At 43.6% G+C, this 25,133-nt stretch overlaps 1 protein-coding gene across 1 annotated transcript in view; it reads left to right on the top strand.

Annotated features, from left to right (window-relative positions):
* ankar (ankyrin and armadillo repeat containing) overlaps positions 1-25,133 on the top strand; it is a 295,797-nt gene that overhangs the window by 32,803 nt on the left and 237,861 nt on the right. The window contains exon 4 of the mRNA XM_078551294.1: positions 12,440-12,555. Coding sequence (XP_078407420.1) covers positions 12,440-12,555 — 116 coding nt within the window. The remainder of the gene's footprint in view (positions 1-12,439; positions 12,556-25,133) is intronic.

Below are 25,133 nucleotides of genomic sequence, written 5' to 3'. Positions count from 1 at the left end.
GTAGGTACACCCACAATGCTCTCAGGAATGGAGTTCCAGGATTTTGACCTTGTGCCAGCGAGGGAACAGTGATATAGTTCCAAGTCAGGATGCTGTGTGGCTTGGGGAGGAACCTCCAGGGGCTGGTGTTCCCATGCATATGCTGCCATTGTTGAGATAAGCACAGATGCAGGCAATATTACAGAGGTGAACGTAAATGGTCTTGGTCTTGGACTAGAACTTAGCTCAGTGTGATTAGAATATCAGTTTCATCTTCTGTGGGCATCCAGGGGGCAGGACAGAATCAGAATCAAAGACATGGATTTTCTAATGGGGACCAAACATTATGGCATAGGCCTTTCTACCACTGATGTGCAGAAAATTCTGAAAAATGAAAACATGAAAGAAGAAACCATTTTTAATCGAGTCACCTGCAGAAGCATGTCTTTGAGGACTAGGAAAGGTCTAAGCTAGAGCAATGGGGATGCACTGGAGATGACCCTGTAGGCACAGCAGAAACAAATGCAAATATGCTGCCTGTATTGGATCAGATTGCAAAGGAACGACATGAGGGCAACACCACAAAGGTGCACCGCAGAGGAAAGGAGGTGGAGGAGGAGGATGTGGTAAAACAGTGAGAAAACCACTGTGTGGCCAGGGAAGAAAGGAGAACTAACTGGCCATGCTCCTAAGGAATGTCATCAGTGACTTTGATCATGTTTTTTAAGTGCAGTGTATGGGCTGGAAGCCAGATATTATTCAGATAGGAAGGGGTCAGAATAGGCAACACATTCCAAAACAAAACGTTAGGTTTTTTTTTTATTCGTTCATGGGATGTAGGCATCGCTGGCTTGGCCAGCATTTATTGCCCATCCCTAGTTGCCCCTGAGAAAGTGATGGTGAGCTGCCTTCTTGAACCACTGCAATCCATTTGATGTTGGTACATCCACAGTGCTATTAGGGAGGGAATACCAGGATTTTGACCCAGCAACAGTAAAGGAACGGTGATATTGTTCCCAGTGGTCTGTGGCTTGGAGCAGAACTTGCAGGTGGTGATGTTCCCATGCATATGCTGCCCTTGTCCATCGAGATGGTAGAGATCACGGCTCTGGAAGCTATTGCTGCAGTGCATCTTGTAGATTGTATAGTGGCAGCAGTGTGTACTTTGGTGCAGGGAGTGAATGTTTAAGGTAGTGGATTGGGTGTGAGTCAAGTGGGCTGCTTTGTCCTGGATGGTGTCAAGCTACTTGAGTGTTGTTGGAGCTGCATTCATCCAGGCAAGTAGAGAGTATTCCATCACATTCCTGACTTGTGTCTTGTAGATGGTGGACACACTGTGGGGAGTCAGGAGGTGAGTTACTCTTTGCATAATTCCCAGTCTATGATCTCCTGTAGCTGCAGTATTTATGTGCTGGTCCAGTTCAGTTTCTGATCAATGGTAGCCCCATGATATTGGGGGATTCAGCCATGGTAATGCCATTGAATGCCATGAGGGATGGTTATATTCTGACTTGTTGGAGATGGTCATTATTTGGCACTTGTGTGGCATGAATGTTACTTGCCACTTATCAGGCCAAACCTGACTGTTGTCCAGGTCTTGCTGCAGATGGACACGGAATGCTTCAGTATCTGAGGAATCACAAATGGTGCAATCATCCATGAACATCCCGACCTCCAACTTTATGATGGAGATACAATCATTGATAAAGCAGCTGAAGATGGTTGGACCTAGGACACTACCTTGAGGAACTCCTGCAGCAATGTCCCAGGACTGAGCTGATTGACCTCCAACAACCACAAACATCTTCCTTTGTGCTAGGCATGACTCGAACCAGTGGAGAGTTTTCCCCCTGATTCCCATTGACTTAAATTTTGCCATGCCTCCTTGTTGTCACACTGAGGCAAATGTTGCCATGATGTCGAGGGCAGTCCCTATCACCTCACCTCTGTAGTTCAGCTCTTTGCCCATGTTTGGGCCAAGGCTGTAATGAGGTCAGGAGCTGCGTGGCCCTGGTGGAACTCAAACTGAGTGTTATTGAGCAAGTCATTACTGAGTAAATGCCGCTTAATAGCACTGTCGAAGACCCCTTCCATCACTTTGCTAATGATCGAGAGTAGACTATGGGGTGGTAATTGGTCAGGATAGATTTGTCCTGCTTTTTGTGGACAGGACCAACCTGGACAATTTTCCACATTGCTTGGTAGTTGCCAGTGTTGTAGCTGTACTGGAACAGCTAAGCTAAGGACGCAGCTAGTTCATGGATTTTCTAATGGGGACCAAACATCTTCAAAATCTTCAATATTATTGCTGGAATGTTGTCAGGGCCCATAGCCTTTGCAGCCGCTTCTTGATATCACGTGGAGTGAATCAAATTGGCTGAAGACTGGCATCTGTGATGCCGGGGACCTCAGAAGGAGGCCAAGATGGATCATCCGCTGGGCAATACTGGCTGAAGATGGTTGCAAATGCTTCAACTTTGCCTTTGCACTAATGTGCTGGGCTCCCCCATCATTGAGGGTGGGTATATTTGTGGTGCCTCCTCCTCTTCCTGTCCACCATTCACAACTGGATGTGGCAGAACTGCAGGGCTTAAAACTGATCTATTGTTTGTGGGATCACTTCGCTCTGGCTATTGCATGCTGCCTCTGCTGTTTGCCATGCAAATAGCCCTGTGTTGTAGCTTCACCAGGTTGACACTTATTTAGGTATGCCTGGTGCTGCTCCTGGTATGCCCTCCTGCACTCTTCATTCAACCAAGATTGATCACCCGCTTGATGGTAATTGCAGAGTGAGGGATATGCTGGGCCCTGAAGTTACAGATTGTTGTTGAATACAGTTCTGCTGCTGATGGCCCACAACAGCAGCCCTCATAGATGCTTAGTTTTGAATTGCTAAATCTGTTTGAAATTTATCCCATTTATGGTGGTAGTGCTGCACAACATGATGGAGGGTTTCCTCAATGTGAAGGCGGGACTTTGCCTCCAAAAGGACTGTGGTCACTTTTTCCAATATTGCCATGGACAGTTGCATCTGCGACAGGCAGATTAGTAAGGACGAGGTCAAGTGGGTTTTTCCCTCTTGTTGGTTCCCTCAACACCTGCTGCAGACCAAGTCTAGCAGTTATGTCCTTTCGGACTTAGCAAGCAAGGCCAGTAATGGTGCTACTGAGCCACCTTTGCTGGTGGACTTTGAAGGCCCCTACCCAGAATAACCCTTGCTACCCTTGGTGCTTCTTCCAATTGGAGTTCAACATGGAGGAGTACTGATTCATCAGCTGCCATAGGTGGTAATCAGTAGGATATTTCTTTGCCCATATTTGACCTGGTGCCATGAGACTTCATAGGGTCGGGAGTCAATGTTGAAGGCACCGAGGTCAACTCCTTCCTGACTGTATACCACTGTGGTGGGTTTGTTGGTGGGACAGGACATAACCAGGGGTGGTGGTGATAAAATCAAAACACTGCGGATGCTGGAAATAAAAATAGAAAATGCTGGAAAAACACTGCTGGTCTGGCTGCACCTGTGCAGAGAAAAACAAAGTTAACATTTCGAGTCCAATATGACTCTTGTTCTCCAGTTCCGAAGAAGAGTCATTTGGACTCTAAACATTAACACTGTTTCTCTCTCCATGGTTGCTGCCAGAACTGCTCAGTGTTTCCAGCATTTCCTGTTTTTATCCCAGGGATGATGATGATGGTGCCTGGGACATTGTCTGTAAGGTATGATTCTGCGAGCATGACTATGTCAGACTTGTCTATGAGACAGCCCTCCTAATTTTAGCACAAGCCCCCAGATGTTAGTAAGGAGAACCTTGCAGGGTCAACAGGGCCAGGTTTGCCGTTGTTGTTTCTGGTGCTTAGGTCGATGCTGGGTGGTCTGTCGGTTTCATGTTTGTTTTGAGACTTCATAGTGATTTGATACAACTGAGTGGCTTGCTGGGCCATTTCAGAGGGCATTAAGGTTCAACCACGTTACTGTAGGCCATGCCAGCTGAGGACAGCAGATTTCCTTCTTTAAAGGGCAATAGTGAACCAGATGGGTTTTTACGTCAGCCAACAATTGTTTCAAGGTCACCATTACTGAGTCTAGCATTTAATTCCAGATTTATTATTTGAATTTAAATTCCACCAGCTGCCATAAGCCCATGTGCCCAGAGCTTGGGCCTTTGCATTACTATCCCGGTGACATTACCATTACACCACCGCCTCCTGCTCCTCTCTGGTAAGGCCTTAGGTAGAGATAGAAGTGAAACTATAGAATGTTGTGACTTTGGAACTGGAGTAAGGAATTTGCTGATAATGATCAGAACGGCAGAAGTTTTTCAGCAGGCTGAGGCAGTAAAGCAGATAGCATCTATTTGGGTGCAAAGAAATCCATGAGGTTTTCATGACTAGCATCAGAAGTATGGTAGAGACAACAGAGGAGACAGGTAGTTAGCAGTGGAAAAGCTTAAAAGATTTCTGACATTATCAGATTATTTAACCATGGGGAGGGAGATCAGTTATTTCTTCAGGCATTTAAGTGAGATCTGTTGATGGTCAGTTAGGCTGCTAGTGTGCTTTTGGGTGCTTGAGCCTATGTTTCTTAGATTTAATGGTATAGAATTGGATATTCTACTGGAGGAGTGGTGGGGGTTGAAAATTGCCCACCGTGGCAGGTCTCGATTCCCACCAGAGACCAGTGTGAAACCGATTTGCATCCCATAAGTGGGATGCAGATGAAGGCCTGACCGGAATCATTCTCCCCATGCCTGATTCTCCATGACACCAGTGGGAAAAAGCACCAGTCCAGAACGCATCTGGACCAACATGGAATGCAAAAGTTGGAAATGAATTTAAGAAGGCCTTGGTCGGCTTGCGGGCATCCAAGGAGAAGATGGAGGCCCCCAGCTACAAGACCCTGGAGCAACACGTGCAGCACAGGTTGGGTGGAGCTTCATCCATGTGGATCCTCCGTGATAAAGCTTCCAGAAGATGGGAATTCTCCACACAGCAACCTCATTCAACCTTTGGACCTTCTTCTCGGGACCTTGTTCAACCTTCGGACCATCTTTCAGGGATTTCACCATGGGATTGGATCGTCCGGCTGCAGGGGGAAGGCAGCAGGCAACACTTTTTGGGCTGCGAGGGCTTGTTTGGGCAGGGGGGAGGTGATTAAAGAAGTTTAGGAGAGGACTGAAGAGGTGGGGGTGCTGGTGGTTGGGGTTGCTGGAAAGAGTATTACAAGGTTGTAGCAAGGTGGCAGACGGAACAGAGGGGGGTGGTGGGAAGAGCCATGGTGTGTGCCAGGTGGGGGGGTGGTTATGTGCAGATGTGAAGTGGCATGGGGGGTGTTGTCCAGGTGTTAAGGGGTGGGGGAGGGGGGGTTTGAAAGGATGAAAGGGGAAGGAGTGGCATTACTAGTCAGGGAAAATATCACAGCTGTGCATAAGTAGGACAGCCCGGAGGGCTCGTCTACAGAGGCCATATTGGTGGAGCTGAGGAATGGGAAAGGTGTGACCACACTAATAGGGTTGTATTATAGACCACCCAATAGTGAGAGAGAATTGGAGGAGCAAATCTGTAGAGAGATAGCAGCCCGATGTAAGAAACAGAAAGTTGTGATAGTGGGAGATTTTAACTTTCCACATATTGACTGGGACTCCCATACTGTAAAAGGGCTGGATGGCTTGGAGTTTGTCAAATGTGTTCAGGAAAGTTTTCTAAATCAATATATAGAGGTACCAACGAGAGAGGATGCAATACTTGATCTCCTATTAGGGAACCAGACAGGTCAGGTGACAGAAGTATGTGTAGGCGAACATTTTGGGTCCAGTGACCACAATGTCATTAGTTTTAAGCTAATTATGGATAAGGATAGGTCTGGTCCTCGAGTTGAGATTCTAAATTGGAGAAAGGCCAATTTTGTGGAAATGAGAAAGGATCTAGGAAGAGTGGATTGGCATAAGTTGTTTTCTGGCAAGGATGTGTTCAGTAAGTGGAAGGCATTCAAAGGCGAAATTTTGAGAGTACAGAGTTTGCATGTTCCTGTCAGGATTAAAGGCAAAGTTAACAGGCATAGGGAACCTTGGTTTTCAAGGGATATTGGCGATCTGGTTAAGAAGAAGTGAGAGGTATAGGCAACAAGGAGCAAATGAGGTACTTGTAGAGTATAGAAAATGTAAGGAAATACTAAAGAACGAAATCAGGAAGGCAAAAAGAAGACATGAGGTTGCTTTGGCAGATAATGTGAAGGTAAACCCGAAGGGTTTCTACAAGTATATTAAGAGTAAAAGGATAGTAAGGGACACAGTTGGTCCCCTTGAAGATCAGAGTGGTCGTCTATGTGTGGAGCCTCACGAGATGGGGGAGATCTTAAACAGTTTTTTTGCATCAGTATTTACTCAGGAAACTGGCATTGTGTATAAGGAAGGAAGGGAAACAAGCAGTAGTTTCATGGAACATATAGAGATTAAAGAGGAGGTGCTTGCTGCCTTACAGCGAATAAAGGTAGATAAATCCCCCGGGCCTGACATGATATTCCCTCGGACCTTGAGGGAGACTAGTGTAGAAATTGCAGGGGCCCTGGCAGAAATATTTAAAATGTCCTTAGCCACGGGTGAGGTGCCGGAGGATTGGAGGGTAGCTCATGTTGTTCCGTTGTTTAAAAAAGGCTCCAAAAGTAAACCAGGTAATTACAGGCCAGTGAGCCTGACGTCAGTAGTAGGTAAATTATTGGAAGGTGTTCTGAGAGATAGGATATATAATTATTTGGACAGCCAAGGGCTGATTAAGGATAGTCAGCATGGCTTTGTGCATGGTAGGTCGTGTTTAACGAACCTTGTAGAGTTTTTCGAGGAGGTTACCAAGAAAGTAGATGAAGGAAAGGCTGTGGATGTTGTCTACATGGACTTTAGTAAGGCCTTTGACAAGGTCCCACATGGGAGGTTAGTTCAGAAGGTTCAGACACTTGGTATCCATGGAGAGGTTGTAAACTGAATTCGAAATTGGCTGTGTGGGAGAAGACAGAGAGTGGTAGTGGATGATTGCTTCTCAGACTGGAGGTCTGTGACTAGTGGTGTGCCTCAGGGATCTGTACTGGGACCATTGTTGTTTGTTGTCTATATCAATTATTTGGATGATAATGTGGTGAATTGGATCAGCAAGGTTGCTGATGACACTAAGATTGGAGGCGTTGTGGACAGCGAGGAAGGCTTTCAAAGCTTGCAGAGAGATCTGGACCAACTGGAAAAATAGGCCAGAAAATAGCAGATGGAACTTAATGCGGAAAAGTGTGAGGTGTTACATTTTGGAAGGTCAAACCAAGGTAGGACATACACAGTAAATGGTAGGGCACTGAGGAGTGCGGAGGAACAAAGGGATCTGGGAGTTCAGATACATAATTCCCTGAAAGTGGCGTCACAGGTGGACAAGGTTGTAAAGAAAACTTTTGGCATACTGGCCTTCAAAAATCAAAGTATTGAGTATAGGAGTTGGGAAGTTATGGTGAGGTTGTATAAGACGTTGGTGAGGCCAACTTTGGAGTATTGTGTGCAGTTCTGGTCGCCTAACTACAGGAAGGATATCAGTAAGATTGAGAGAGTGCAGAGAAGATTTACTAGGATGTTGCCGGGTCTTAAGGAGTTGAGTTACAGGGGAAGATTAAACAGGTTAGGACTTTACTCCTTGGAGCGTAGAAGAATGAGGGGAGATTTGATAGAAGTTTACAAAATTGTGATGGGTATAGACAGAGTAAATGCGAGTAGGCTCTTTCCATTTAGATTAGGAGAAATATACATGAGAGGACATGGCTTTAGGGTGAAAGGGGAAAGATTTAGGGGGAACTTCTTCACTCAGAGAGTGGTGAGAGTGTGGAACGAGCTACCATCTGACGTGGTAAATGCAGGCTCACTCTTAAGTTTTAAGAATAAATTAGATAGATACATGGATGGGAGAGGTCTGGAGCGTTATGGACTAGGTGCAGGTCAATGGGACTAGCGGAATAATATTTCGGCACAGACTAGAAGGGCCGAATGGCCTGTTTTCTGTGCTGTAGTGTTCTATGGTTCTATGGTTTGCAGGTCTGAAGGGACATGGAGTGAAGGGGTTCACGGAGGGGCCAGTTGAGTCGATTGTGGACTTCTGGGGAGCGAACTGAAGGTGGGCATGGTATGAGAGAGTGGTGAGGGTTACAGGGGGCAGAGGGAGCCAGTAGAGTGGGAGGGTAAGGGCTGCGTGAAGTGGCACCGAGGGCCATTGGTGGGGATGCAGTGATACTCATGGACTTGAGAGGTGGGCAGGCAGGTCAATGGTTATGGGGTTGGGATTCTTGGGTAGGAAAGATAGGTGGACGTTGACTTGCACATTGTTAAAGGAGAAGGGAGAGGGTTGAAGGTTAACAGTGAGAAGATCAAAAAAAATGCCAGGGGACCCATTGGTAATGGGGGAAAGGATGTGAGTGACTGGGGGAGGAGACAGTGCTAGAGCTGATAAAGAATGTGACTACCACCATTGCTGGCCTGGTTGAAACTAAACAGATCTTCGTGGCAGAGATCCTGAAATGCTGCATGGCAGTATGCTCAGTGGATGGGCGTAGAAGCAGGTCATCTTAACTGGATAACTGAAAGGGAACCCCAGCAGGTAGTATTGACAATGCTAGAGCCCTGGGACACATGGTACTTTGATGGATGAAGGCTCAGCGTGTGCTGGAGCATGCCTGCATATGGCTCGCAAGGGCCCTGGCACATACCCTTGACTCACTGCAGATTCATTTGTGGGGGGGGGGGGTCGGGTGTCTGTAGGAGAGGGGTGGGGGTGGAGTTTGGTAAACCTTCAGGACTACACTGAAACAAGACAGTAGATATTATTGAAGTGAAAGTGATTATATTTATATTACTTTCCTAAATGTGACAATCAATTGTTCACCCGTGCAACCAGTTATGATCAATATTGCATGATTTACTTTGGCCTGCTACTTCTTGTAGGTGCTCCCCCAACATCTGCAGCAGGGGTGGAGGCAGCCTGTTGACTAGTTGGCCCTGTTGCCTTTGATGACTTTGACGGCTGGAGGGCCTGGACTTCCTTTAGCTGTCCCTTTCTGGGCCAGCTGCTCTCCCTGCAATGACAGGACGAGGTTGAAAGGTCACAGGCAGAGGGGATCATGAGGGCCGGACAACCTGTGAGATTCCTGAGTGGGTGTCCCAGGTGTGCCCTGCTGGCATTCCTGCTCCCTTTGGGTGGCCGAAGGCCCCAGCCTGACTCCTTGAGAGGAATGGGCACCTGGAAGGATGTTGAGGTGCCCCATCCCCCTCTTGTGTGCCTACTGCAGAAGCTCCCCCATGGCTACCGCAATAAAGTGCAAGTCGTTGTGCATTTCCGGCAGGGTCTGCTGGATTAGGATCTCCATGGAGTCTGCCAACCTCCCAATGGAGACCACTGCATGCACAGGTCAGCACCACTTCATCAACCAACAGGTGGGTGAGATCCTCCAATTCGCCTGCCACCCTGTTGAGGGCTTCCAACTCCTCTGCCTAATGTTCCCCCGCCTCTTGTTGACTCTCCACCATCAGTTGGAAGGCCGATTCCAGAGGCCTGCCTTCCGACTCTGACCTCGCAGATGCCTCTTCCCCAGCACTCCTCCGAGTTCTGCATGAGCTCAGTTGACCCTGCCTCCTGCTGCAGACATGAGTCTGCGCGGTGACCATCAGAGTTTGAGGCCCTTCCTATGCTACAGCTCATACCCACTGAGATGTGTCTCTCTGGGTTGGTGGAGGTGCCGGTGTCTGCTGTGATGCCTCTACAGGTTCTGATCTACCCTCTCGTCCTCTCTGCAGGCTAGGGCTTCTGCTGAGGCCTGACGGATTCCTATGGCTTGGGCCTTGGCCTCTTCCTGTTGGCACCTGTAAGGGAGAGAGCAAATGACAGCATGAGCTGCCTCCAACATGGAGGCACACTTGGCCCTCAGGTTTCTATACCATGCATGAATCCTTACTGGGCCCAAGGCCCAAATCCAAGTTCGCTATTGCCAGTTGTCCAGTCCCATTCTACACCTGTCAGCTGTGCTGCCCTCTCCTCTAACTCCCTGAGAACCTCCAAATGTGGGTGCCCCCTCTCATCTTCTGACATTCTCACCTGCCGTTTGTGCCTGAATTTATCCTGTTCAAAGACAACAGGAAAGATTGGTTTGAGAGAAATTGTATGTTGCATCTATTCATAGGTAGCAATTTCACATTCATTTCTCATAGTCCCACTCTTAGAGAGAGCCCACTAGATTATGTGGAAGGCATTAATGCTCTGCAAGTTGCCCAGAAGGGTTGCGTGCCAGCTTCCTCCAGAGCACTGAGCCCACCCACATGCAAGGATAAGGCTCAGAAAGGCACCTCATTTGCGGAGATTGCACCTGGGCCCATCCTGCACCCCCCCTCCCCTTTCCATACAACATTGAGCTCTCTATGTGGAAGGGTGAAGGAGGCACAGTGGTCATTCCACTGCAGAGTGGATGCACAGTAGTGGGGCCATGAGGCACACCCTTGTACCATTGCCTCTGAGGCTCATGTACCCTGACATTCATTGTTTTCATTGTGGTTAGTGTGAGCAGCTGAAGCTTCACTCACACTGGTGGAGTGGATGAGATCGTTCATCCTTTTCTGACATTGTATGGCTGACCTGCAGTAGACAGCCTGGGCACTTACAGCATCGGTGACCTGCGCTCATGCAGGGTTGGTTTCCCTGCTCGACATCCTCCTCCCATCAGCTGGGTAGAGAACTCCTGACCTCCACATGGTCGAGGAGGATGCACAGGGAGCGAATCTGAATTTTGGTTCTGGACCTCCCCTCTCCCCTTCCTGATATCTCTATAGGATTTGGCACTAATTTGGATGTCCAGGCGCCTTTTAAGTATGGCGCCCAGATATGACAGCGGTGCACAGGCCATCCACCACACCCCACCTCACCAGACGTCAGGAAACCCCCAACTGCATAATTAATGACGCCGGGGATTCCAGATTCTGTGGGGTGTCCTGTTGGCCCCCACAACAGGGAACACTCCCTATCCCTGTCCCCACCCCCGCCAAAGGACTTAGTCCCGGATGGGAGAATTCCACCCTTTGGTGCTGCCTTCTTGTTCAAGAAGACATGATGATACCAAGGAGGGGAACCAAAGATATATTCATTTTTTAATTTATTTACAGGAAAAGATAGGGAAGACCTGAATAACATTCTGCGGCTTGAGCTGATAAGTGGCAAGAAATATTCACATAACACAAATGCCAGACAATGCCCTTCTCCAGCAAGAGAGAATCTAACCACATCACCTTGACATTCAATGACACTGCCATTGCTAAATCCCCCACCATTTACATCCTGTAGGTCACCATTGATCAGAAACTTAAGTAGACCAGCCACATAAATACAGGTGGTTACAAGGGCAGGTCAGAGGCTGGGTATTCTGTGGCAAATAATTCACATCCTGACTTCCCAAAGCCTTTCCACCATTTACAAGGCACAAGTTAGTAGTGTGATAGCATACTCCCCACTTGCCTAAATGAGTACAGTTCCAAAAACACTCAAGAAGCCCAACACTATCCAGGACAAAGCAACTATTTGATTACCACCCCATTTCTCCACCTTAAGCACTCCCTGCACCACTGGTGCACCACGACTGCAGTGTGTACCAAATACCATCTTACCATCTTATGTTCTTAAGATGCATTGCAGCAACTCATCAAGCCTCCTCAGGCAGCACATTTCAAACCTGCAACCGCCACCGTCTAGGACAAGAGCAGCAGATGTATGGAAACACCATGACCTGTAAGTTCTTTCCAAGTCACAGATCATCCTGATTTAGTAATGTGTCACCGTTCCTTCATTGTGTCTGGGTCAAAATGCTGGAACTCCCTCCCTAACTTCACTGTGGATGTACCTACACTATGTGGACTGCAGCGGTTCAAGAAATTGGCACGCCACCACCTTCTCAAGGACAATTAGGGGTGGGTAACAAATGTTGGCTTTGTCAGTGATGCCCACGTCCATGAGCAACTAAAAAAAAATCAATTGGCTCATCCCAGCTGATTAAAATTGGCCTTTCCAATTGATATCTGTGTTCAGTGGCTAGAAGCCTCTGGGTAGAAAAAAAATGATCAGCCAGAACCCTTATGCTTAGTCACTGTCCAGTGAGCTGCATTGGAATATGAATGTGTGGATAGCGGATGACACACACATGAGAAACCACATTTGAGTGAGGTGTCTCTGAATTTTGATGCTGGACCTCCCTTCTCCCCTTCCTGATATCTCTATAGGATTACTGGTATATCGAATTTATTTCTGCATGAGTGATTGTGCTCAGGAGTGGTGGGAGAGGGAACAAGAAGTTACAGTACACAATTTTATATGGAAATGTTTATTTTTGGCAAGTTGAATTCTGCTATACAGTAAATAAAATGTAGGTCATTTATGTTTTATAATTATTGCTGTTTTGCTACAGGCTGCCTTTAATGATATCCAGACCCAAGCAATGAGCTATTTGAAACAATTGTTCAATCCTGATATGTTACTCAGGGGTCAATATACCATACCAATTATGAAGTTTGATGGGCAAAGGTAAGTTCGAATCTTGTTTTATATAAAAAAACCAGTTTTCATGTCATTACAAAACCTGTCCTGTACATTACGCTGTAGTGTTTATATTGATAATATTTACCCCAACTATTTTTGTTTACTTTTTCTCCAGTTTCCTGTTTTTTTTCTCTCTCCCCATCCAATCATTCTGTGGGAAAAATAATCTGATCACATGTCTCTCATACTATTTTTAAATAGAATTTTTGTTTTGATGTAGTGAGACACAAGCAATTATGAACTGATAATTTTGTCAAAGTAATGTTAATTCTGTCTCAAGCTGAGGGAAGTAAACAAAAAAAAAGACTCAATTCAATCTACAGTTATTAAAGCATATTTCCATCTTAATTGTGTGACTTTTTGAAAACCTTTTTTCAATCATTCATTTGAATGGATATCTCTTGTGAATAGTTATAGTATCCTATCGCCAGGATGATTTAATTGTACAAGATCAAACAACTAAATAATTACTGATAAAACAAAATGAGTAGATTTTTGTTGAATCAGTGAGTTTATTTAATATTCATAGATTACATCAGTTTCTGTGAGGCCCTAGTTGTACCAAGTATTGTATTAACTCATTGAACTAACCTGATAATTTCTTTCTAATGGCATTAACTTTTGTTAATGCTTTAATAATGTAACACAGTTTATAAACCAATAAAGTTTAATCAGTGTATTGTCACAGACCGGAGGGGGATTAATTTAAACAGCCCTGGTGATATGACGCGACAGATGATGTGTGCCCAGTAGAACAAATCCACGAGGGAAACTTGGTCATGTGGTCACAATGGGGTTTTGCAATTTGTATTTTATTTTGAGATGCGTGCCCTGAATTCAGAAGTAAGATTTCCAGCACATACATAGGTGTACAAATTACTACTATAATAACTCCTAAACCCTTGAATTAACCTGGCTTCCAGTTACACCCCCATTAAGGCAATGGTTAAAAAAAAAAAGATTTAAACACAACACAATGTCAACGCAATACCCTGGACAGTAGAATTCAAAATGGCTCTTCCCAGCTTCGGTTTCTGTAGACAGCAGGCTTAATGCACAAATACTGAAGGCTTTTCACACTTCTGGTAGATCTTACAATGCTTTCCTTGACTCATAGCCTCATTCTCCTTTATATATGTTTCTCCCTTTTAATACAAATTCCATTGTTCCTATATGTCTTTGGAACTTTACCTCACGCACACCCACTATTAATCTATTTTTACAATAAATCACAATAATATTATGAGAATTATTATACTTTCGTGACACCCCCCTCCCTACGAGAAAGTGAACTATCATAATTTTAAAAGACGGCTTCATTTTTTTAACCCATCTTGCACTGCCTCCTGTAATTCTCTACATACTCACTATTATATTACCAGATGCATGCATTAACATAACAGTATATATACAAATCCTTGGCATCAACAGAAATCATCATAGTCCAGTGTCCAGGTTTTAAATGTCCACTTTCCCCTTTGAGCTTTAAACTCTCAACATTGCATCTGCAATTATATTTTCTAGTCCAGACACATGTATAATCTATAGATTAAATGGTTGTAATAAACTCCATCTGAATAGCTTTGCACTTTGGTCTTGAAATTTGCCCAGAAACTTTAAAGGATTGTGGTCTATATAAACAATTGTTCCTGATGAATTCTTTGCAACATAAATCTCAAAATGCTGCCATGCCAACATCAGACCCAGAGTCTCCTTTTCAATCGTTGAATATTTTCTCTATTGTACATTCAACTTCTGTGAAAAGTACCCGATCAGTTTCTCAATTCCAGTTTCTTCATCTTGCGATAGTACGGCACCAATGCCTATATCAATTGCATCAATGGCCAACTTAAATTGCTTGGCATAATTGGGTACTGCCAAAACTGGTGTTGTGGTCAAACAGTTTTCAAACTGTCAAATGACTTCTGACATTCATGTGTCCCTTGAAACTTTTTGTTCTTTTTTAATAGTTCAGTCAATGGAGCAACCACACTGCTAAAATTTGGTACAAATTTCCGGTAAAACCCACTTGCGCCCAGAAATCTCAAAACTTCTCATTTTGTTGTAGGCACAGGGAAATCCATGATAGCTTTGACTTTCACACCTCTCAGAGACACCTCACCATGTCCAATGGTATAGTGTAGATATGTAACTTGTGCTTTTGCAAATTCACTTTAAGCCAAGTTCATCACCAAATTAGCTCTTTGTAGTCAACTAAGTAATTCTTCCAGATGTTTTAAATGTTCCTCCCACATTTGACTGAAAACTATCAAGTTGTCAATATAAACAGTACAATTGCTTATTCCTGCAATTACTTTGTTTGTCAGTCTTTGAAATGTTGCGGGTGCATTTTTCATATCAAATAGCATGACTTTAAACTGATATAGTCCATCTGGTGTCACAAAAGCCGATATCTCCTTTGCTCTCTCCAGTACTGGTACTTGCCAATATCTTCTCAGCAAGTCAATCTTTGTGATAATCTTTGATTATCCCACTTTCTCAATACAACCTTCTGACCATGGTACAGAATATGAATCTGCTTTTGTCACTGCATTCACATTTCGACAGTCCACACACAGTCTTTGTGTTCCATCTGGTTTCAGTACCATCACAATAGGTGAACTCCAGTTACTGCAACTAGACTCGATTATGTCATTTTGAAGCATGAATTTGATTTCTTTCTGTACTCGTGATAACTTTGCCAGATTTAATCTATAAGAATGTTGCCTTATCGAAGATGAAATTTCTACACTCGCATCATGTATAGCTAAATTTGTCCTCCCCAACTTATTCCCACAAATAGCTTTGTGTGACTGCAATAGGTTCTCCAAGTCACTTTGACACCTTGTCTGGAAGGTAACTCAGTATTACATTTAAATTTCCAAATAGCCCCTCATTATCCAATTTGATTACAGGAAAATCAATTTCAGAATCCTTCAATTCTACCTCTTTCTCCTTATCTACCACCAATAATACCTCCTTTTGGTCCTCTTCCCTGTCAAAGTACTTTTTTAACCATATTTACATGACACACCCTCTGCTTCTTTCTTCTATCTGGAGTATTTATTAAATAATTTAGTTCGCTCAAATTCTTCTCAATCTTGTAAGGCCCACTAAACCTTGCCTTTAATGAGTCACCCAGTACTGGTAATAGAACTAACACTTGTTCCCCAGCAATACAACTACGAGTATAGCTTTCCTATCTGCCTTTACTTTCATCACTTGCTGCAATATCTTCAAATGTTCCCTAGCTAACCCACATTCTCTGTCCAAACTTTCTCTGAAGTTTGATACATAATCCAGGAGACTAGTTTCCAAATTTTCACCCATCAATTCCTCATAAATCAATTTTGGTTGTCCCCTTACCTCATTACCTTAGACTAATTCAAAAGGACTAAATCCAGTCAATGCATTAGGAGCCTCCCTAATAGCAAATAACAAGAATGGAATTCCCATATCCCAATCCTGTGGATAATCCTGACTATACACTCTCATCATAGTTTTTAAAGTTTGATGCCATCTTTCCAATGCCCATTGTGATTCAGGATGGTAAGCTGTTAACTTGAACTCTTTTGTCCCCAAACTGTTCATACTTCCTTAAACAACTGACAGATGAAATTTGAAACCTGACCTGATATTTCTTTTGGTAAACCATATCTAGTAACTAATTTAGTCAACTCTTCCACAATTGTCTGTTATAACATTCTCAAATGTATCACTTCAGGAAACCTTGTAGACAAATGCATTATTATCAGTATGTACTGATTTCTGCATTTAGTCTTAGGGAGAGGTTCTACACAAGCAATCATGACCCTAGCAAAAGGTTCTTCAAATGCTTGAATTGGAATTAAAGGTGCTGGCTTAATCACTGCTTGTGGTTTCCCTATCACCTGACATGTATGACATGTTCCACAGAATTTAACTACATCTCTATGCAATCCAGGCCAATAAAAATATTTTTGTATTTTCATCTGTGTCTTTCTAATTCCTAAATATCCCCCAATTGGAATTTCATCAGCTATTCTTAGTATCTCATTTCTAAATCCAAATGGTATAACAATCTGATGTACTTCCCTGCAGTTTTCATCTGTTGAAACCTGATATGGCCACCACTTTCTCATTAACACATTACCCTTAAGGTAATACCATTCTGGAAAATATTATGCCTCTGCTTCTGAGTAAGTTGTCTGATATAACTGTTTTATTTGTGGACCCTTTTTCTGTAACTCTACCAACTGCCTTGAGCTAAGTACTTTAGCTGCATTCTCCTCCATTTTTTCTTCCTGAACAACCTTATCAAAGACAGGTGTCAGCTATTTGAACTTCAACGTCTTATCTCTGCCTTTTAACTTCCTCTCCTTCCTGTTTCAGGATCTTATCACACAATCTGGAAACAACCCAGGATGCTCCTTCTGCACCACTTCTGTTAAAAACACCTCTACAGACTGCTCAACTACCATACTCATCACCCACATTTTTGACCTAGATATATCATTACCTAAAATAAATTGAACTCCTGCAATGGGCAAATTTTCCACTGCTCCAACATTCACCTCGCCTGTTTTCTAATTGCTCTTTTAAATTTACCTTCCACAATGGAACAGATTTAGCATCTCCATGAACCCCACTTGTACTTATTCCTGCAATACTCCCTTTGAACAACAAATATCACTATCCCACAACATTAAGGATTGAGTAGCCCCCATGTCTCTTAAAATTTTAATATCTTTACCTACTCCACCCTGTACACATGGAAAGACTTCCCCTTCACATACAGAATCTTTAAACATTTCTGCAACCTGCTCCTCAGAACTCCCTTAGGCAAATTGTTAACACATTCCCACTTCTTTACTTATCACTGATTCTTCCTGTTTTACCTGTACACAAACCAGTTTTTTCCTGTGCCTGAGCCTCAGAATCCACATACTTTTACTTCCAGAGCTTATTTGCAACCCAATAATTCCAACAGATTTTCCCTATAATTTCCAACACACTGACTTCATGTGCCCAACTTTATTACAATGAAAACATTTCAATTTTCGAGTGTCATTTCTACCTTCAGCACCTTCCTTTTTATTTTGAGAAAAAACTTCCTGGGAATTTCCACCTAGTCCATCTCTTCCCTGACTACCCACCTTCTTTTCATCTTCTAGCTTTTTATCCTTCTCTAATTTAAAAGGGTGACGAAAAAAGGTTTAGCTCTATGAACTAACTCATAATCATCAGCTATCTCTGCTGCTTGTCTTACCATTTTAACCCTCCATCCCTCCACATGAGTTCTCACTATGAAGGAATTGAATCTTTAAACTCTTCCAAAAGAATTACTTCTCTAAGAGCTGTATATGTTGTTTCTATCTTTAATGTCCGTATCAACCGATCAAAATTAGTTTTTTACTCTCTCAAACTCTATGAGTTTGCCCAGACTGCTTTCTTATATTCCTAAATTTCTGCCTGAATGCCTCAGGAACCAACTCATTTGCACTCAAAATACCCTTTTTTACAACATCATAATCCACTGACATTTCTCCTGACAGTGAAGCATAAACCTCATGTGCTCTACCCACTAACCTAGATTGTAACAGCAATGTCCAGTTTTCCTGTGGCCATTTTGTCTGTTTAGCTATCTTCTCAAATGAAATAAATAATGCTTCCACACCTCTTTCTTCAAACTTCAGAACAGCAATTTAAACATCTCCCCACTGGGTTAAAGATCTTTTCATCATCAGAACTTTCTTCAGCACCTGATGTGTCTTTTTGTTTTTAAAGTCCAGCTTTTTATGTCGGTACTCTCTGTCCCTCTCCCTCTCCCTCTTTCCTCCATTGCTAACTTTTCCTGCTGGAGATCAAGTTTTCGCATTTCCATTTCTTTTGAAATAATATCTCATTTTCCCTGCTTGGCCTAGCTTCTCTGGCTAGGTGTAATATCCTGCCATCTCTTTGAAATTCAAACCACCCAGATTTATCTAAAAATGCAAATTCTCCTCACCTCACATTCTAAGACTTCAGCCATGTTGGCGTATTTAGCATTTTAAGCCTAGCTTCTTTTGATGAGTCAAAGCTTCCAGACCAGCTGTCTCCAATTCAATTAAATCACACACACATGCATGAGTGCACATGCGCACACACACACCTACTTGTACAATAAATCACAATATTATGAGAATTATTATACTTTCGTGACACCTGATTTCTCTTCTCACTACCTGTCTGTAAACAGAAAGGTGTTTTTGATTCCTGATTTCCCCACATTTTCCCCCCTTCCTCCCTCTGTTCTCCCAACCCTTCAGTTTGAAGTGATCCAATCCTCTATTAATAACCCCACAGCAAACTCGAGATAAGGTAAAATAAGAGGGTTGGTCTAGAGACACAAAACGCAGGAAAGGGGTTTTGCAACGTCCGCTCCTTTTTGCACTCATACAATAAAAGACGGATAACAGTAAGAAAGGGCTATAGGGAAAGATAATGATAAAAATAAGAGTTATGGTTTTACATTAGCCCAGAATCAAAAGTTCAGTGGTGTATTCCTTCAGAGGTTAGCAGGCTGAAACTGTTTCAGGGTGATCTGACTTCCCAGAAGTGAGGACTTCCATGATGGGGAAGGCACGTAGAGATGAATTAGCCTTGAAGGCACAGATACAATGTTCCATTGGTTCAGTGTAGATGAAGGCCAGGCACTTCTGTTGAACAGAGCTCTTTCTGCTGCTACCTGTTAGATGATAAAATGGCAGGCTGCCTGGGTTCAGTTCCACATGGCAATATTACAGGTTCTAGCAGCTTGAGAGTATCTGAAGCCAAAACTGAAAAAGTGACATAACAGGAAAGCTGTGACCTGGTTGGTTGGTAGGAGATCTGCGCCAAATTTGAAAAAAACACTGCAAAGCTAATTAATAAATTAATTATCTAAGTCGAGATGGCTGGGCAGGTGATGTGCTGTAGCTGTATGATGTGGGAGCTGGCAGATCCCATTGCGAGCCACAGTGACCACATCTGCAGCAAGTGTTGGTTGGTTGCATCAGAATTGATGAGCTGGAGTTCGAGCTCCGGATGCTGCAGCACATCCGGGAGGGGGAGAGTTACCTGGACGCTTTGTTTCAGGAGGCGGTCATAGCCGGTAGATTAAGTACCTCAAGTTCGGTCAGTGGTCAGGGTCAGCAGGGTGTGACTGCAAGTGAGGCAGGTAGAGGGATCCTGTGTTCAGGAACAGAGGAGCCTCAGCTCTTGACCTTGTCCAACAGGTACGAGGTACTTGCTCCCTGTGTGGATGAGGAACAGGGCAGTAGGGAGGATGAGCCAGCTGACCATGGCACCGTGGCACAGGAGGCCATTCAAGAGGGGGGAGCAAAAAGGTAGTTGTAGGGAATTCTATAATTAGGGGAATTGATAGCATCCTTTGTAAGCAGGATTGAGAGTCCCACATGGTATGTTGCCTGCCCGGTGCCAGGGTGAGGGATATCTCTGACCGGCTTGAAAGGACATTGGAGAGGGAGGGGGAGGATCCAGTTGTTGTGGTCCACGTCGGGACAAGTAACATTGGTAAGACTAGAAAAGAGGACCTGTTTGGGGATTATCAGGAACTAGGAACTAAATTAAAGAACATGTCCTCAAGGGTTATAATCTCCGGATTACTACCCGAGCCATGTGCAAATTGGCATAGGGAAGCGAGAATAAGGGAAGTAAACACGTGGCTAAAAGGAGTGGTGCGGGAAAGAGGGGTTCCATTTCGTGGGGCACTGGCATCAGTATTGGAACAGGAGGGATCTGTACTGTTGGGACGGTCTCCACCTGAACCGATCTGGGACCAATGTTCTAGCGAAAAGGGTAAATAGGGTGGTCAACAGGATTTTAAACTAGAAAGTTGGTGGGGGGGGGGGGGGGGGGCGGAGGGAAGGGTAAAACTCCAAGAAGTATGACTAATGGGAAACAAAGCAGCAGTTTAGTGTATGGGGGGGTGGATTCAACTTCATGGAAAATTATGAAAAAACTGAAAAGAAAGGAGAGCCCAGGAGAGGCTATTAAAGTCCCCAGAACACAAAATAGGACAGAGTGTTTGGAAAGGGCTAGGGATCTAACTTCAAGCACATCAGATAAAGGGACGACAATGAAAAAGGGGACGGGAAATACAGGACTGAAGGTGTTGTATCTGAATGCACGCAGTATACGAAATAAGGTAAATGAGCTTGTGGCGCAGATTGAAATTGGCAGGTATGATGTGGTGGGCATCACTGAGACATGGCTGCAAGGGGATCAGGACTGGGAGCTAAATATCCAAGGATATAAATCCAATCGAAAAGATAGGCAGGTTGGCAGAGGGGGTGGGGTTGCTTTGTTAGTAAGAAATGAAATTAAGTTGATAGCAAGAAATGACGTGGGGTCAGATGATGTAGAATCTGTGTGGGTAGAGTTGAGAAACCGCAAAGGTAAAAAAACAATAATGGGAGTTATGTACAGGCCTCTGAACAGTAGTCAGGATGTGGGGCACAAGATACACCAGGAGATAGAAAAGGCCTGTAAGAAAGGCAAGGTTACAGTGATCATGGGGGATTTCAATATGCAGGTAGACTGGAAAAATCAGGTTGGTAGTGGATCCCAAGGAAAGGAATTTGTAGAATGTCTACGAGATGGCTTTTTGGAGCAGCTTGTGGTGGAGCCCACTAGGGAACAGGCAATTCTAGATTTAGTGATGTGTAATGAGGCAGATTTGATATGGGAGCTTAAGATGAAGGAACCCTTAGGAGGAAGTGACCATAATATGATAGAATTTACCCTGCAATTTGAGAGGAAAAAGCTGGAATCAGATGTAATGGTTTTACAGTTGAATAAAGGCAACTAGAGAGGCATGAGGGAGGAGCTGGCCAGAATTGACTGGGAGATGAGCCTAGCAGGAAAGACAGTGGAACAGCAATGGCAGAAGTTTCTGGGAGTAATTTGAGAGACACAGCAAAAATTCATCCCTAGGAAGAAGAAGCATGCTAAAGGGAGGACGAGGCAACCATGGCTGACAAGGTAAGTCAGGGACAGCATAAAAGCTAAAGAGAAAGCATACAATGTGGCGAAGAGCAGTGGGAAACCATGGGATTGGGAAGCCTACAAAGAACAACAGAGGACAACTAAAAAAGAAATAAGGAGGGAGAAGATTAAATATGAGGGTAAACTAGCCAGTAATATAAAAGAAGATTGCAAGAGTTTTTTTTAGATATACAAAGGGTAAGAAAGAGGCAAAAGTGGACATTGGGCCGCTGGAAAATGACGCTGGAGAAGTAGTAGTGGGGAACAAAGAAATGGCGGAGGAACTGAATAGGTACTTTGCGTCAGTCTGGTGGAAGACATGAGTAACATCCCCAAAGTTCAAGAGAGTTGGGGGGCAGAGGTGAGTATGGTGGCCATTACCAAGGAGAAGGTGCTAGGAAAACTGAAAGGTCTGAAGGTGGATAAATCACCTGGGCCAGATGGATTACACCCCAGAGTTCTGAAGGAGATAGCTGAAGAGATAGTGGAGGCGTTAGTGGTGATCTTTCAGGAATCACTCGAGTCAGGACTGGAAAATCGCTAATGTAACCCCCCTGTTTAAGAAGGGAGTGAGGCAAAAGATGGGAAATTACAGGCCGATTAGCCTGACCTCGGTCGTTGGTAAGATTTTAGAGTCCATTATTAAGGATGAGATTCGAGAATACTTGGAAGTGCATGATAAAATAGGGCAAAGTCAGCATGGTTTCATCAAGAGGAGGTCATGCCTGACAAATCTGTTAGAATTCTTTGAGGAGGTAACGAGTAGGTTAGACAAAGGAGAGCCAATGAATGTTATCTACTTGGACTTCCAGAAGGCCTTTGACAAGGTGCCGCACAGTAGGCTGCTCAGTAAGATAAGAGCCCATGGTGTTAGAAGCAAGGTACTAGCATGGATAGAAGATTGGCTGTCTGGCAGGAGGCAGAGAGTGGGGATAAGGGGGTCCTTCTCAGGATGGCGGCCGGTGACTAGTGAAGTTCCGCAGGGGTCAGTGTTGGGACCACAACTTTTCACTTTATACATTAATGATCTAGATGAAGGAACTGAGGGCATCCTGGCTAAGTTTGCAGATAGGTGGAGGGACAGGTAGTATTGAGGAGGCGGGGAGGCTGCAGAAGGATTTGGACAGGTTAGGAGAATGGGCAAAGAAGTGGCAGATGGAATACAACATGGGGAAGCATGAGGTCATGCACTTTGGTAGGAAGAATAGAGGCATAGATTATTTTCTAAATGGGGAGAGAATTCAGAAATCTGGAGTGCAAAGGGACTTGGGAGTCCTAGTCCAGGATTCTCTTAGGGTTAATTTGCAGGTTGAGTCGGTAGTTAGGAAGGCAAATGCAATGTTGGCATTTATTTTGAGAGGACTAGAATATAAAAGCAGGGATGTGCTTGAGGTATTTAATAGAGGAGTCAGGGCCCCTTTTGTCCTTTTGCAGACATAACATCTCTATTGTCTGCTTTAGCAATGCAAAGGGGATTTCTTTGGAATGTGATTGTCAGCAGTCAGAGGGCATTAGCAACTCTTTTAAAGATAACAAGGTCCCTGCTAGTTTCTGAAAGTTAGAAATTCCTCTGGTATGAGTCATGGCTCGTTAGGGTAAAGCCTTGTCCATTTTTAAAATAAAAGTAATAATTTTATAAAGTAGCCAGGTTGGCATATATTTTCCTTCCTGTCTTCTGGCCGGGGCAATACATTATTATTAAACTTCCTAAGCAGATTTGAGCCAATTTTACATTGGAGAAATGTAACTAACAAGAGATGTTCACTTCTCCAGCTATTAGTCACGGTCACAATGATAAAATAATCTGATTCACTGAGAACCAGTAACATAATTAACACAGAAAAGTGTGATCCACAAATCTACCTTGAAAATTAGACACGTCCAGATTTGAGAATTGAAATGCACGTCACTTCTTACTACCGTAAAGTTAGACATTGTCAGTTATCTTATTAAATATCTTAATTAATGATGTGTTCACTGGTATCATGATATCATTTTTGTGTAATTGTTCCAGATATTTTTGAAAGGGCAGTAGATATTGTGTTGTTGGTAGATTCTCCTAGAATCAACTAGAACAATGAACTAACCAGTGCAATATTGTGCACCCATTATTATGGCTTTGCATGCTTGAGAGAACTTTGAAAGTTTTGAGGATCATCTAATTGCTGATTAATTTTGAAATCAGAAGATTCTGTTCCTAGCTGATTTTAGCTTAGAATAGGTTCTTCACGATTGTCCTGAGAAGGTTTGAATGTGCGTATTCTTTCACATCTTTCCTCTACGATGGCAAATTCCTAAACCAGGTTACAGTTTTTAGTTCAGAATTTCAAGTGGTGCAACCAAAGGGATTCTTTCCTGCACCACCCACCACACTTCCAGCTCTGCTCACCCGCCTCCCTTGCCCCGGACTCTGCACATCTGAAGAGCTTGGTTTTGTTTAGCTGGTAGTTGGCAGTTTTTGAAAAACTGTTGAGGTACTTGAGCGACGAGCAGAGCTGCATAGCTGCTAAGGAAAGTTGAAATATGCAATTTTAGTAAACTGGTGCGATGCAGCAACATGCAAATGTGTTTAGCATTCATCTTAATAGATCTGTTGAAGCAAGTAATTGAAAGTAATAGGGCACTACTGGTATAAAATGAGAGATTACAGTAAGTTGACCATGAGCCAAGTGTCTTAATTGTCAGACAATGTGTTTAGAAATGGCAGGCAACAGAGTGTAAGAAAGTCAAGAATGAGAGCGCAGAAGCCAAAGCATAGCATTTGTTGATTCTTTCTCTCCCCCCCACCCCCCGCCCCAACAAGTCCCCCAGTATATAAATTCTGGTTAAAATAGAAATTGTTTACTTTTGATGAAATTTGTTTTTGTTTAAAGAAATTGGAGTGCACTTATCAGAAGCAGAACATTTCAGTTAACAGATTGTCACCACCCTTTGGGAGTGTATACTGTAGGTTTGCTTTCTGGAACAGTTGGATCGTAAAACCCCTTTGAAGCTTTTCTTCTGGCTCTGGCAGTGAGTTGATTGCTGACACTTTAAAACCTCAAACCTATTTTCAAAATATTGCACATTTGTTTTATTAATAGTACATATATTTTATATCATGTGGCAAAGGTGACCTAATCACCACAAGTTTGGCAAGCATCAAAATCCTATTGGACAACACTGCACTAAGATATGGTATGTCTCTTTGGTCATATATGTAATGCTTGTTACAGGTTATGGTGCTGTGCTGGTCAGTATGCTGCTTGTGAAGAATCACTGGTATCTGTTGTTAGTCTACCAAGAGCTCAAGTTTGCGTTTATGATTCGTCACATGATTTTTGTGGCCAGGTAGGGTCGTTTTGAGTCGAATTGGCACTGAAATGATATATTTTTCAATGGAAGATTGGAGCCAAGACAATTTTCTATTGCAGCCTTGATAATCCAATAATGAACTTGGCAAATTGTAGCACTCCAGAACACTGGTGATTGACTAACCACCAGGGTCATAAATGTGATATATTTAGGTTGACCAATTACAGCAGCTAAAATTTATTTCCACTCTGCTTTAGGTAGCC

The sequence above is a fragment of the Cetorhinus maximus genome, chromosome 11 (assembly GCF_964194155.1).
Source record: "Cetorhinus maximus chromosome 11, sCetMax3.hap1.1, whole genome shotgun sequence".
In the NCBI taxonomy this organism is placed as follows: Eukaryota; Metazoa; Chordata; class Chondrichthyes; order Lamniformes; family Cetorhinidae; genus Cetorhinus; species Cetorhinus maximus.
The sequence above is the reverse complement of the archived record's forward strand: the minus strand, read 5'-3'. Positions and strand labels throughout refer to the sequence as shown.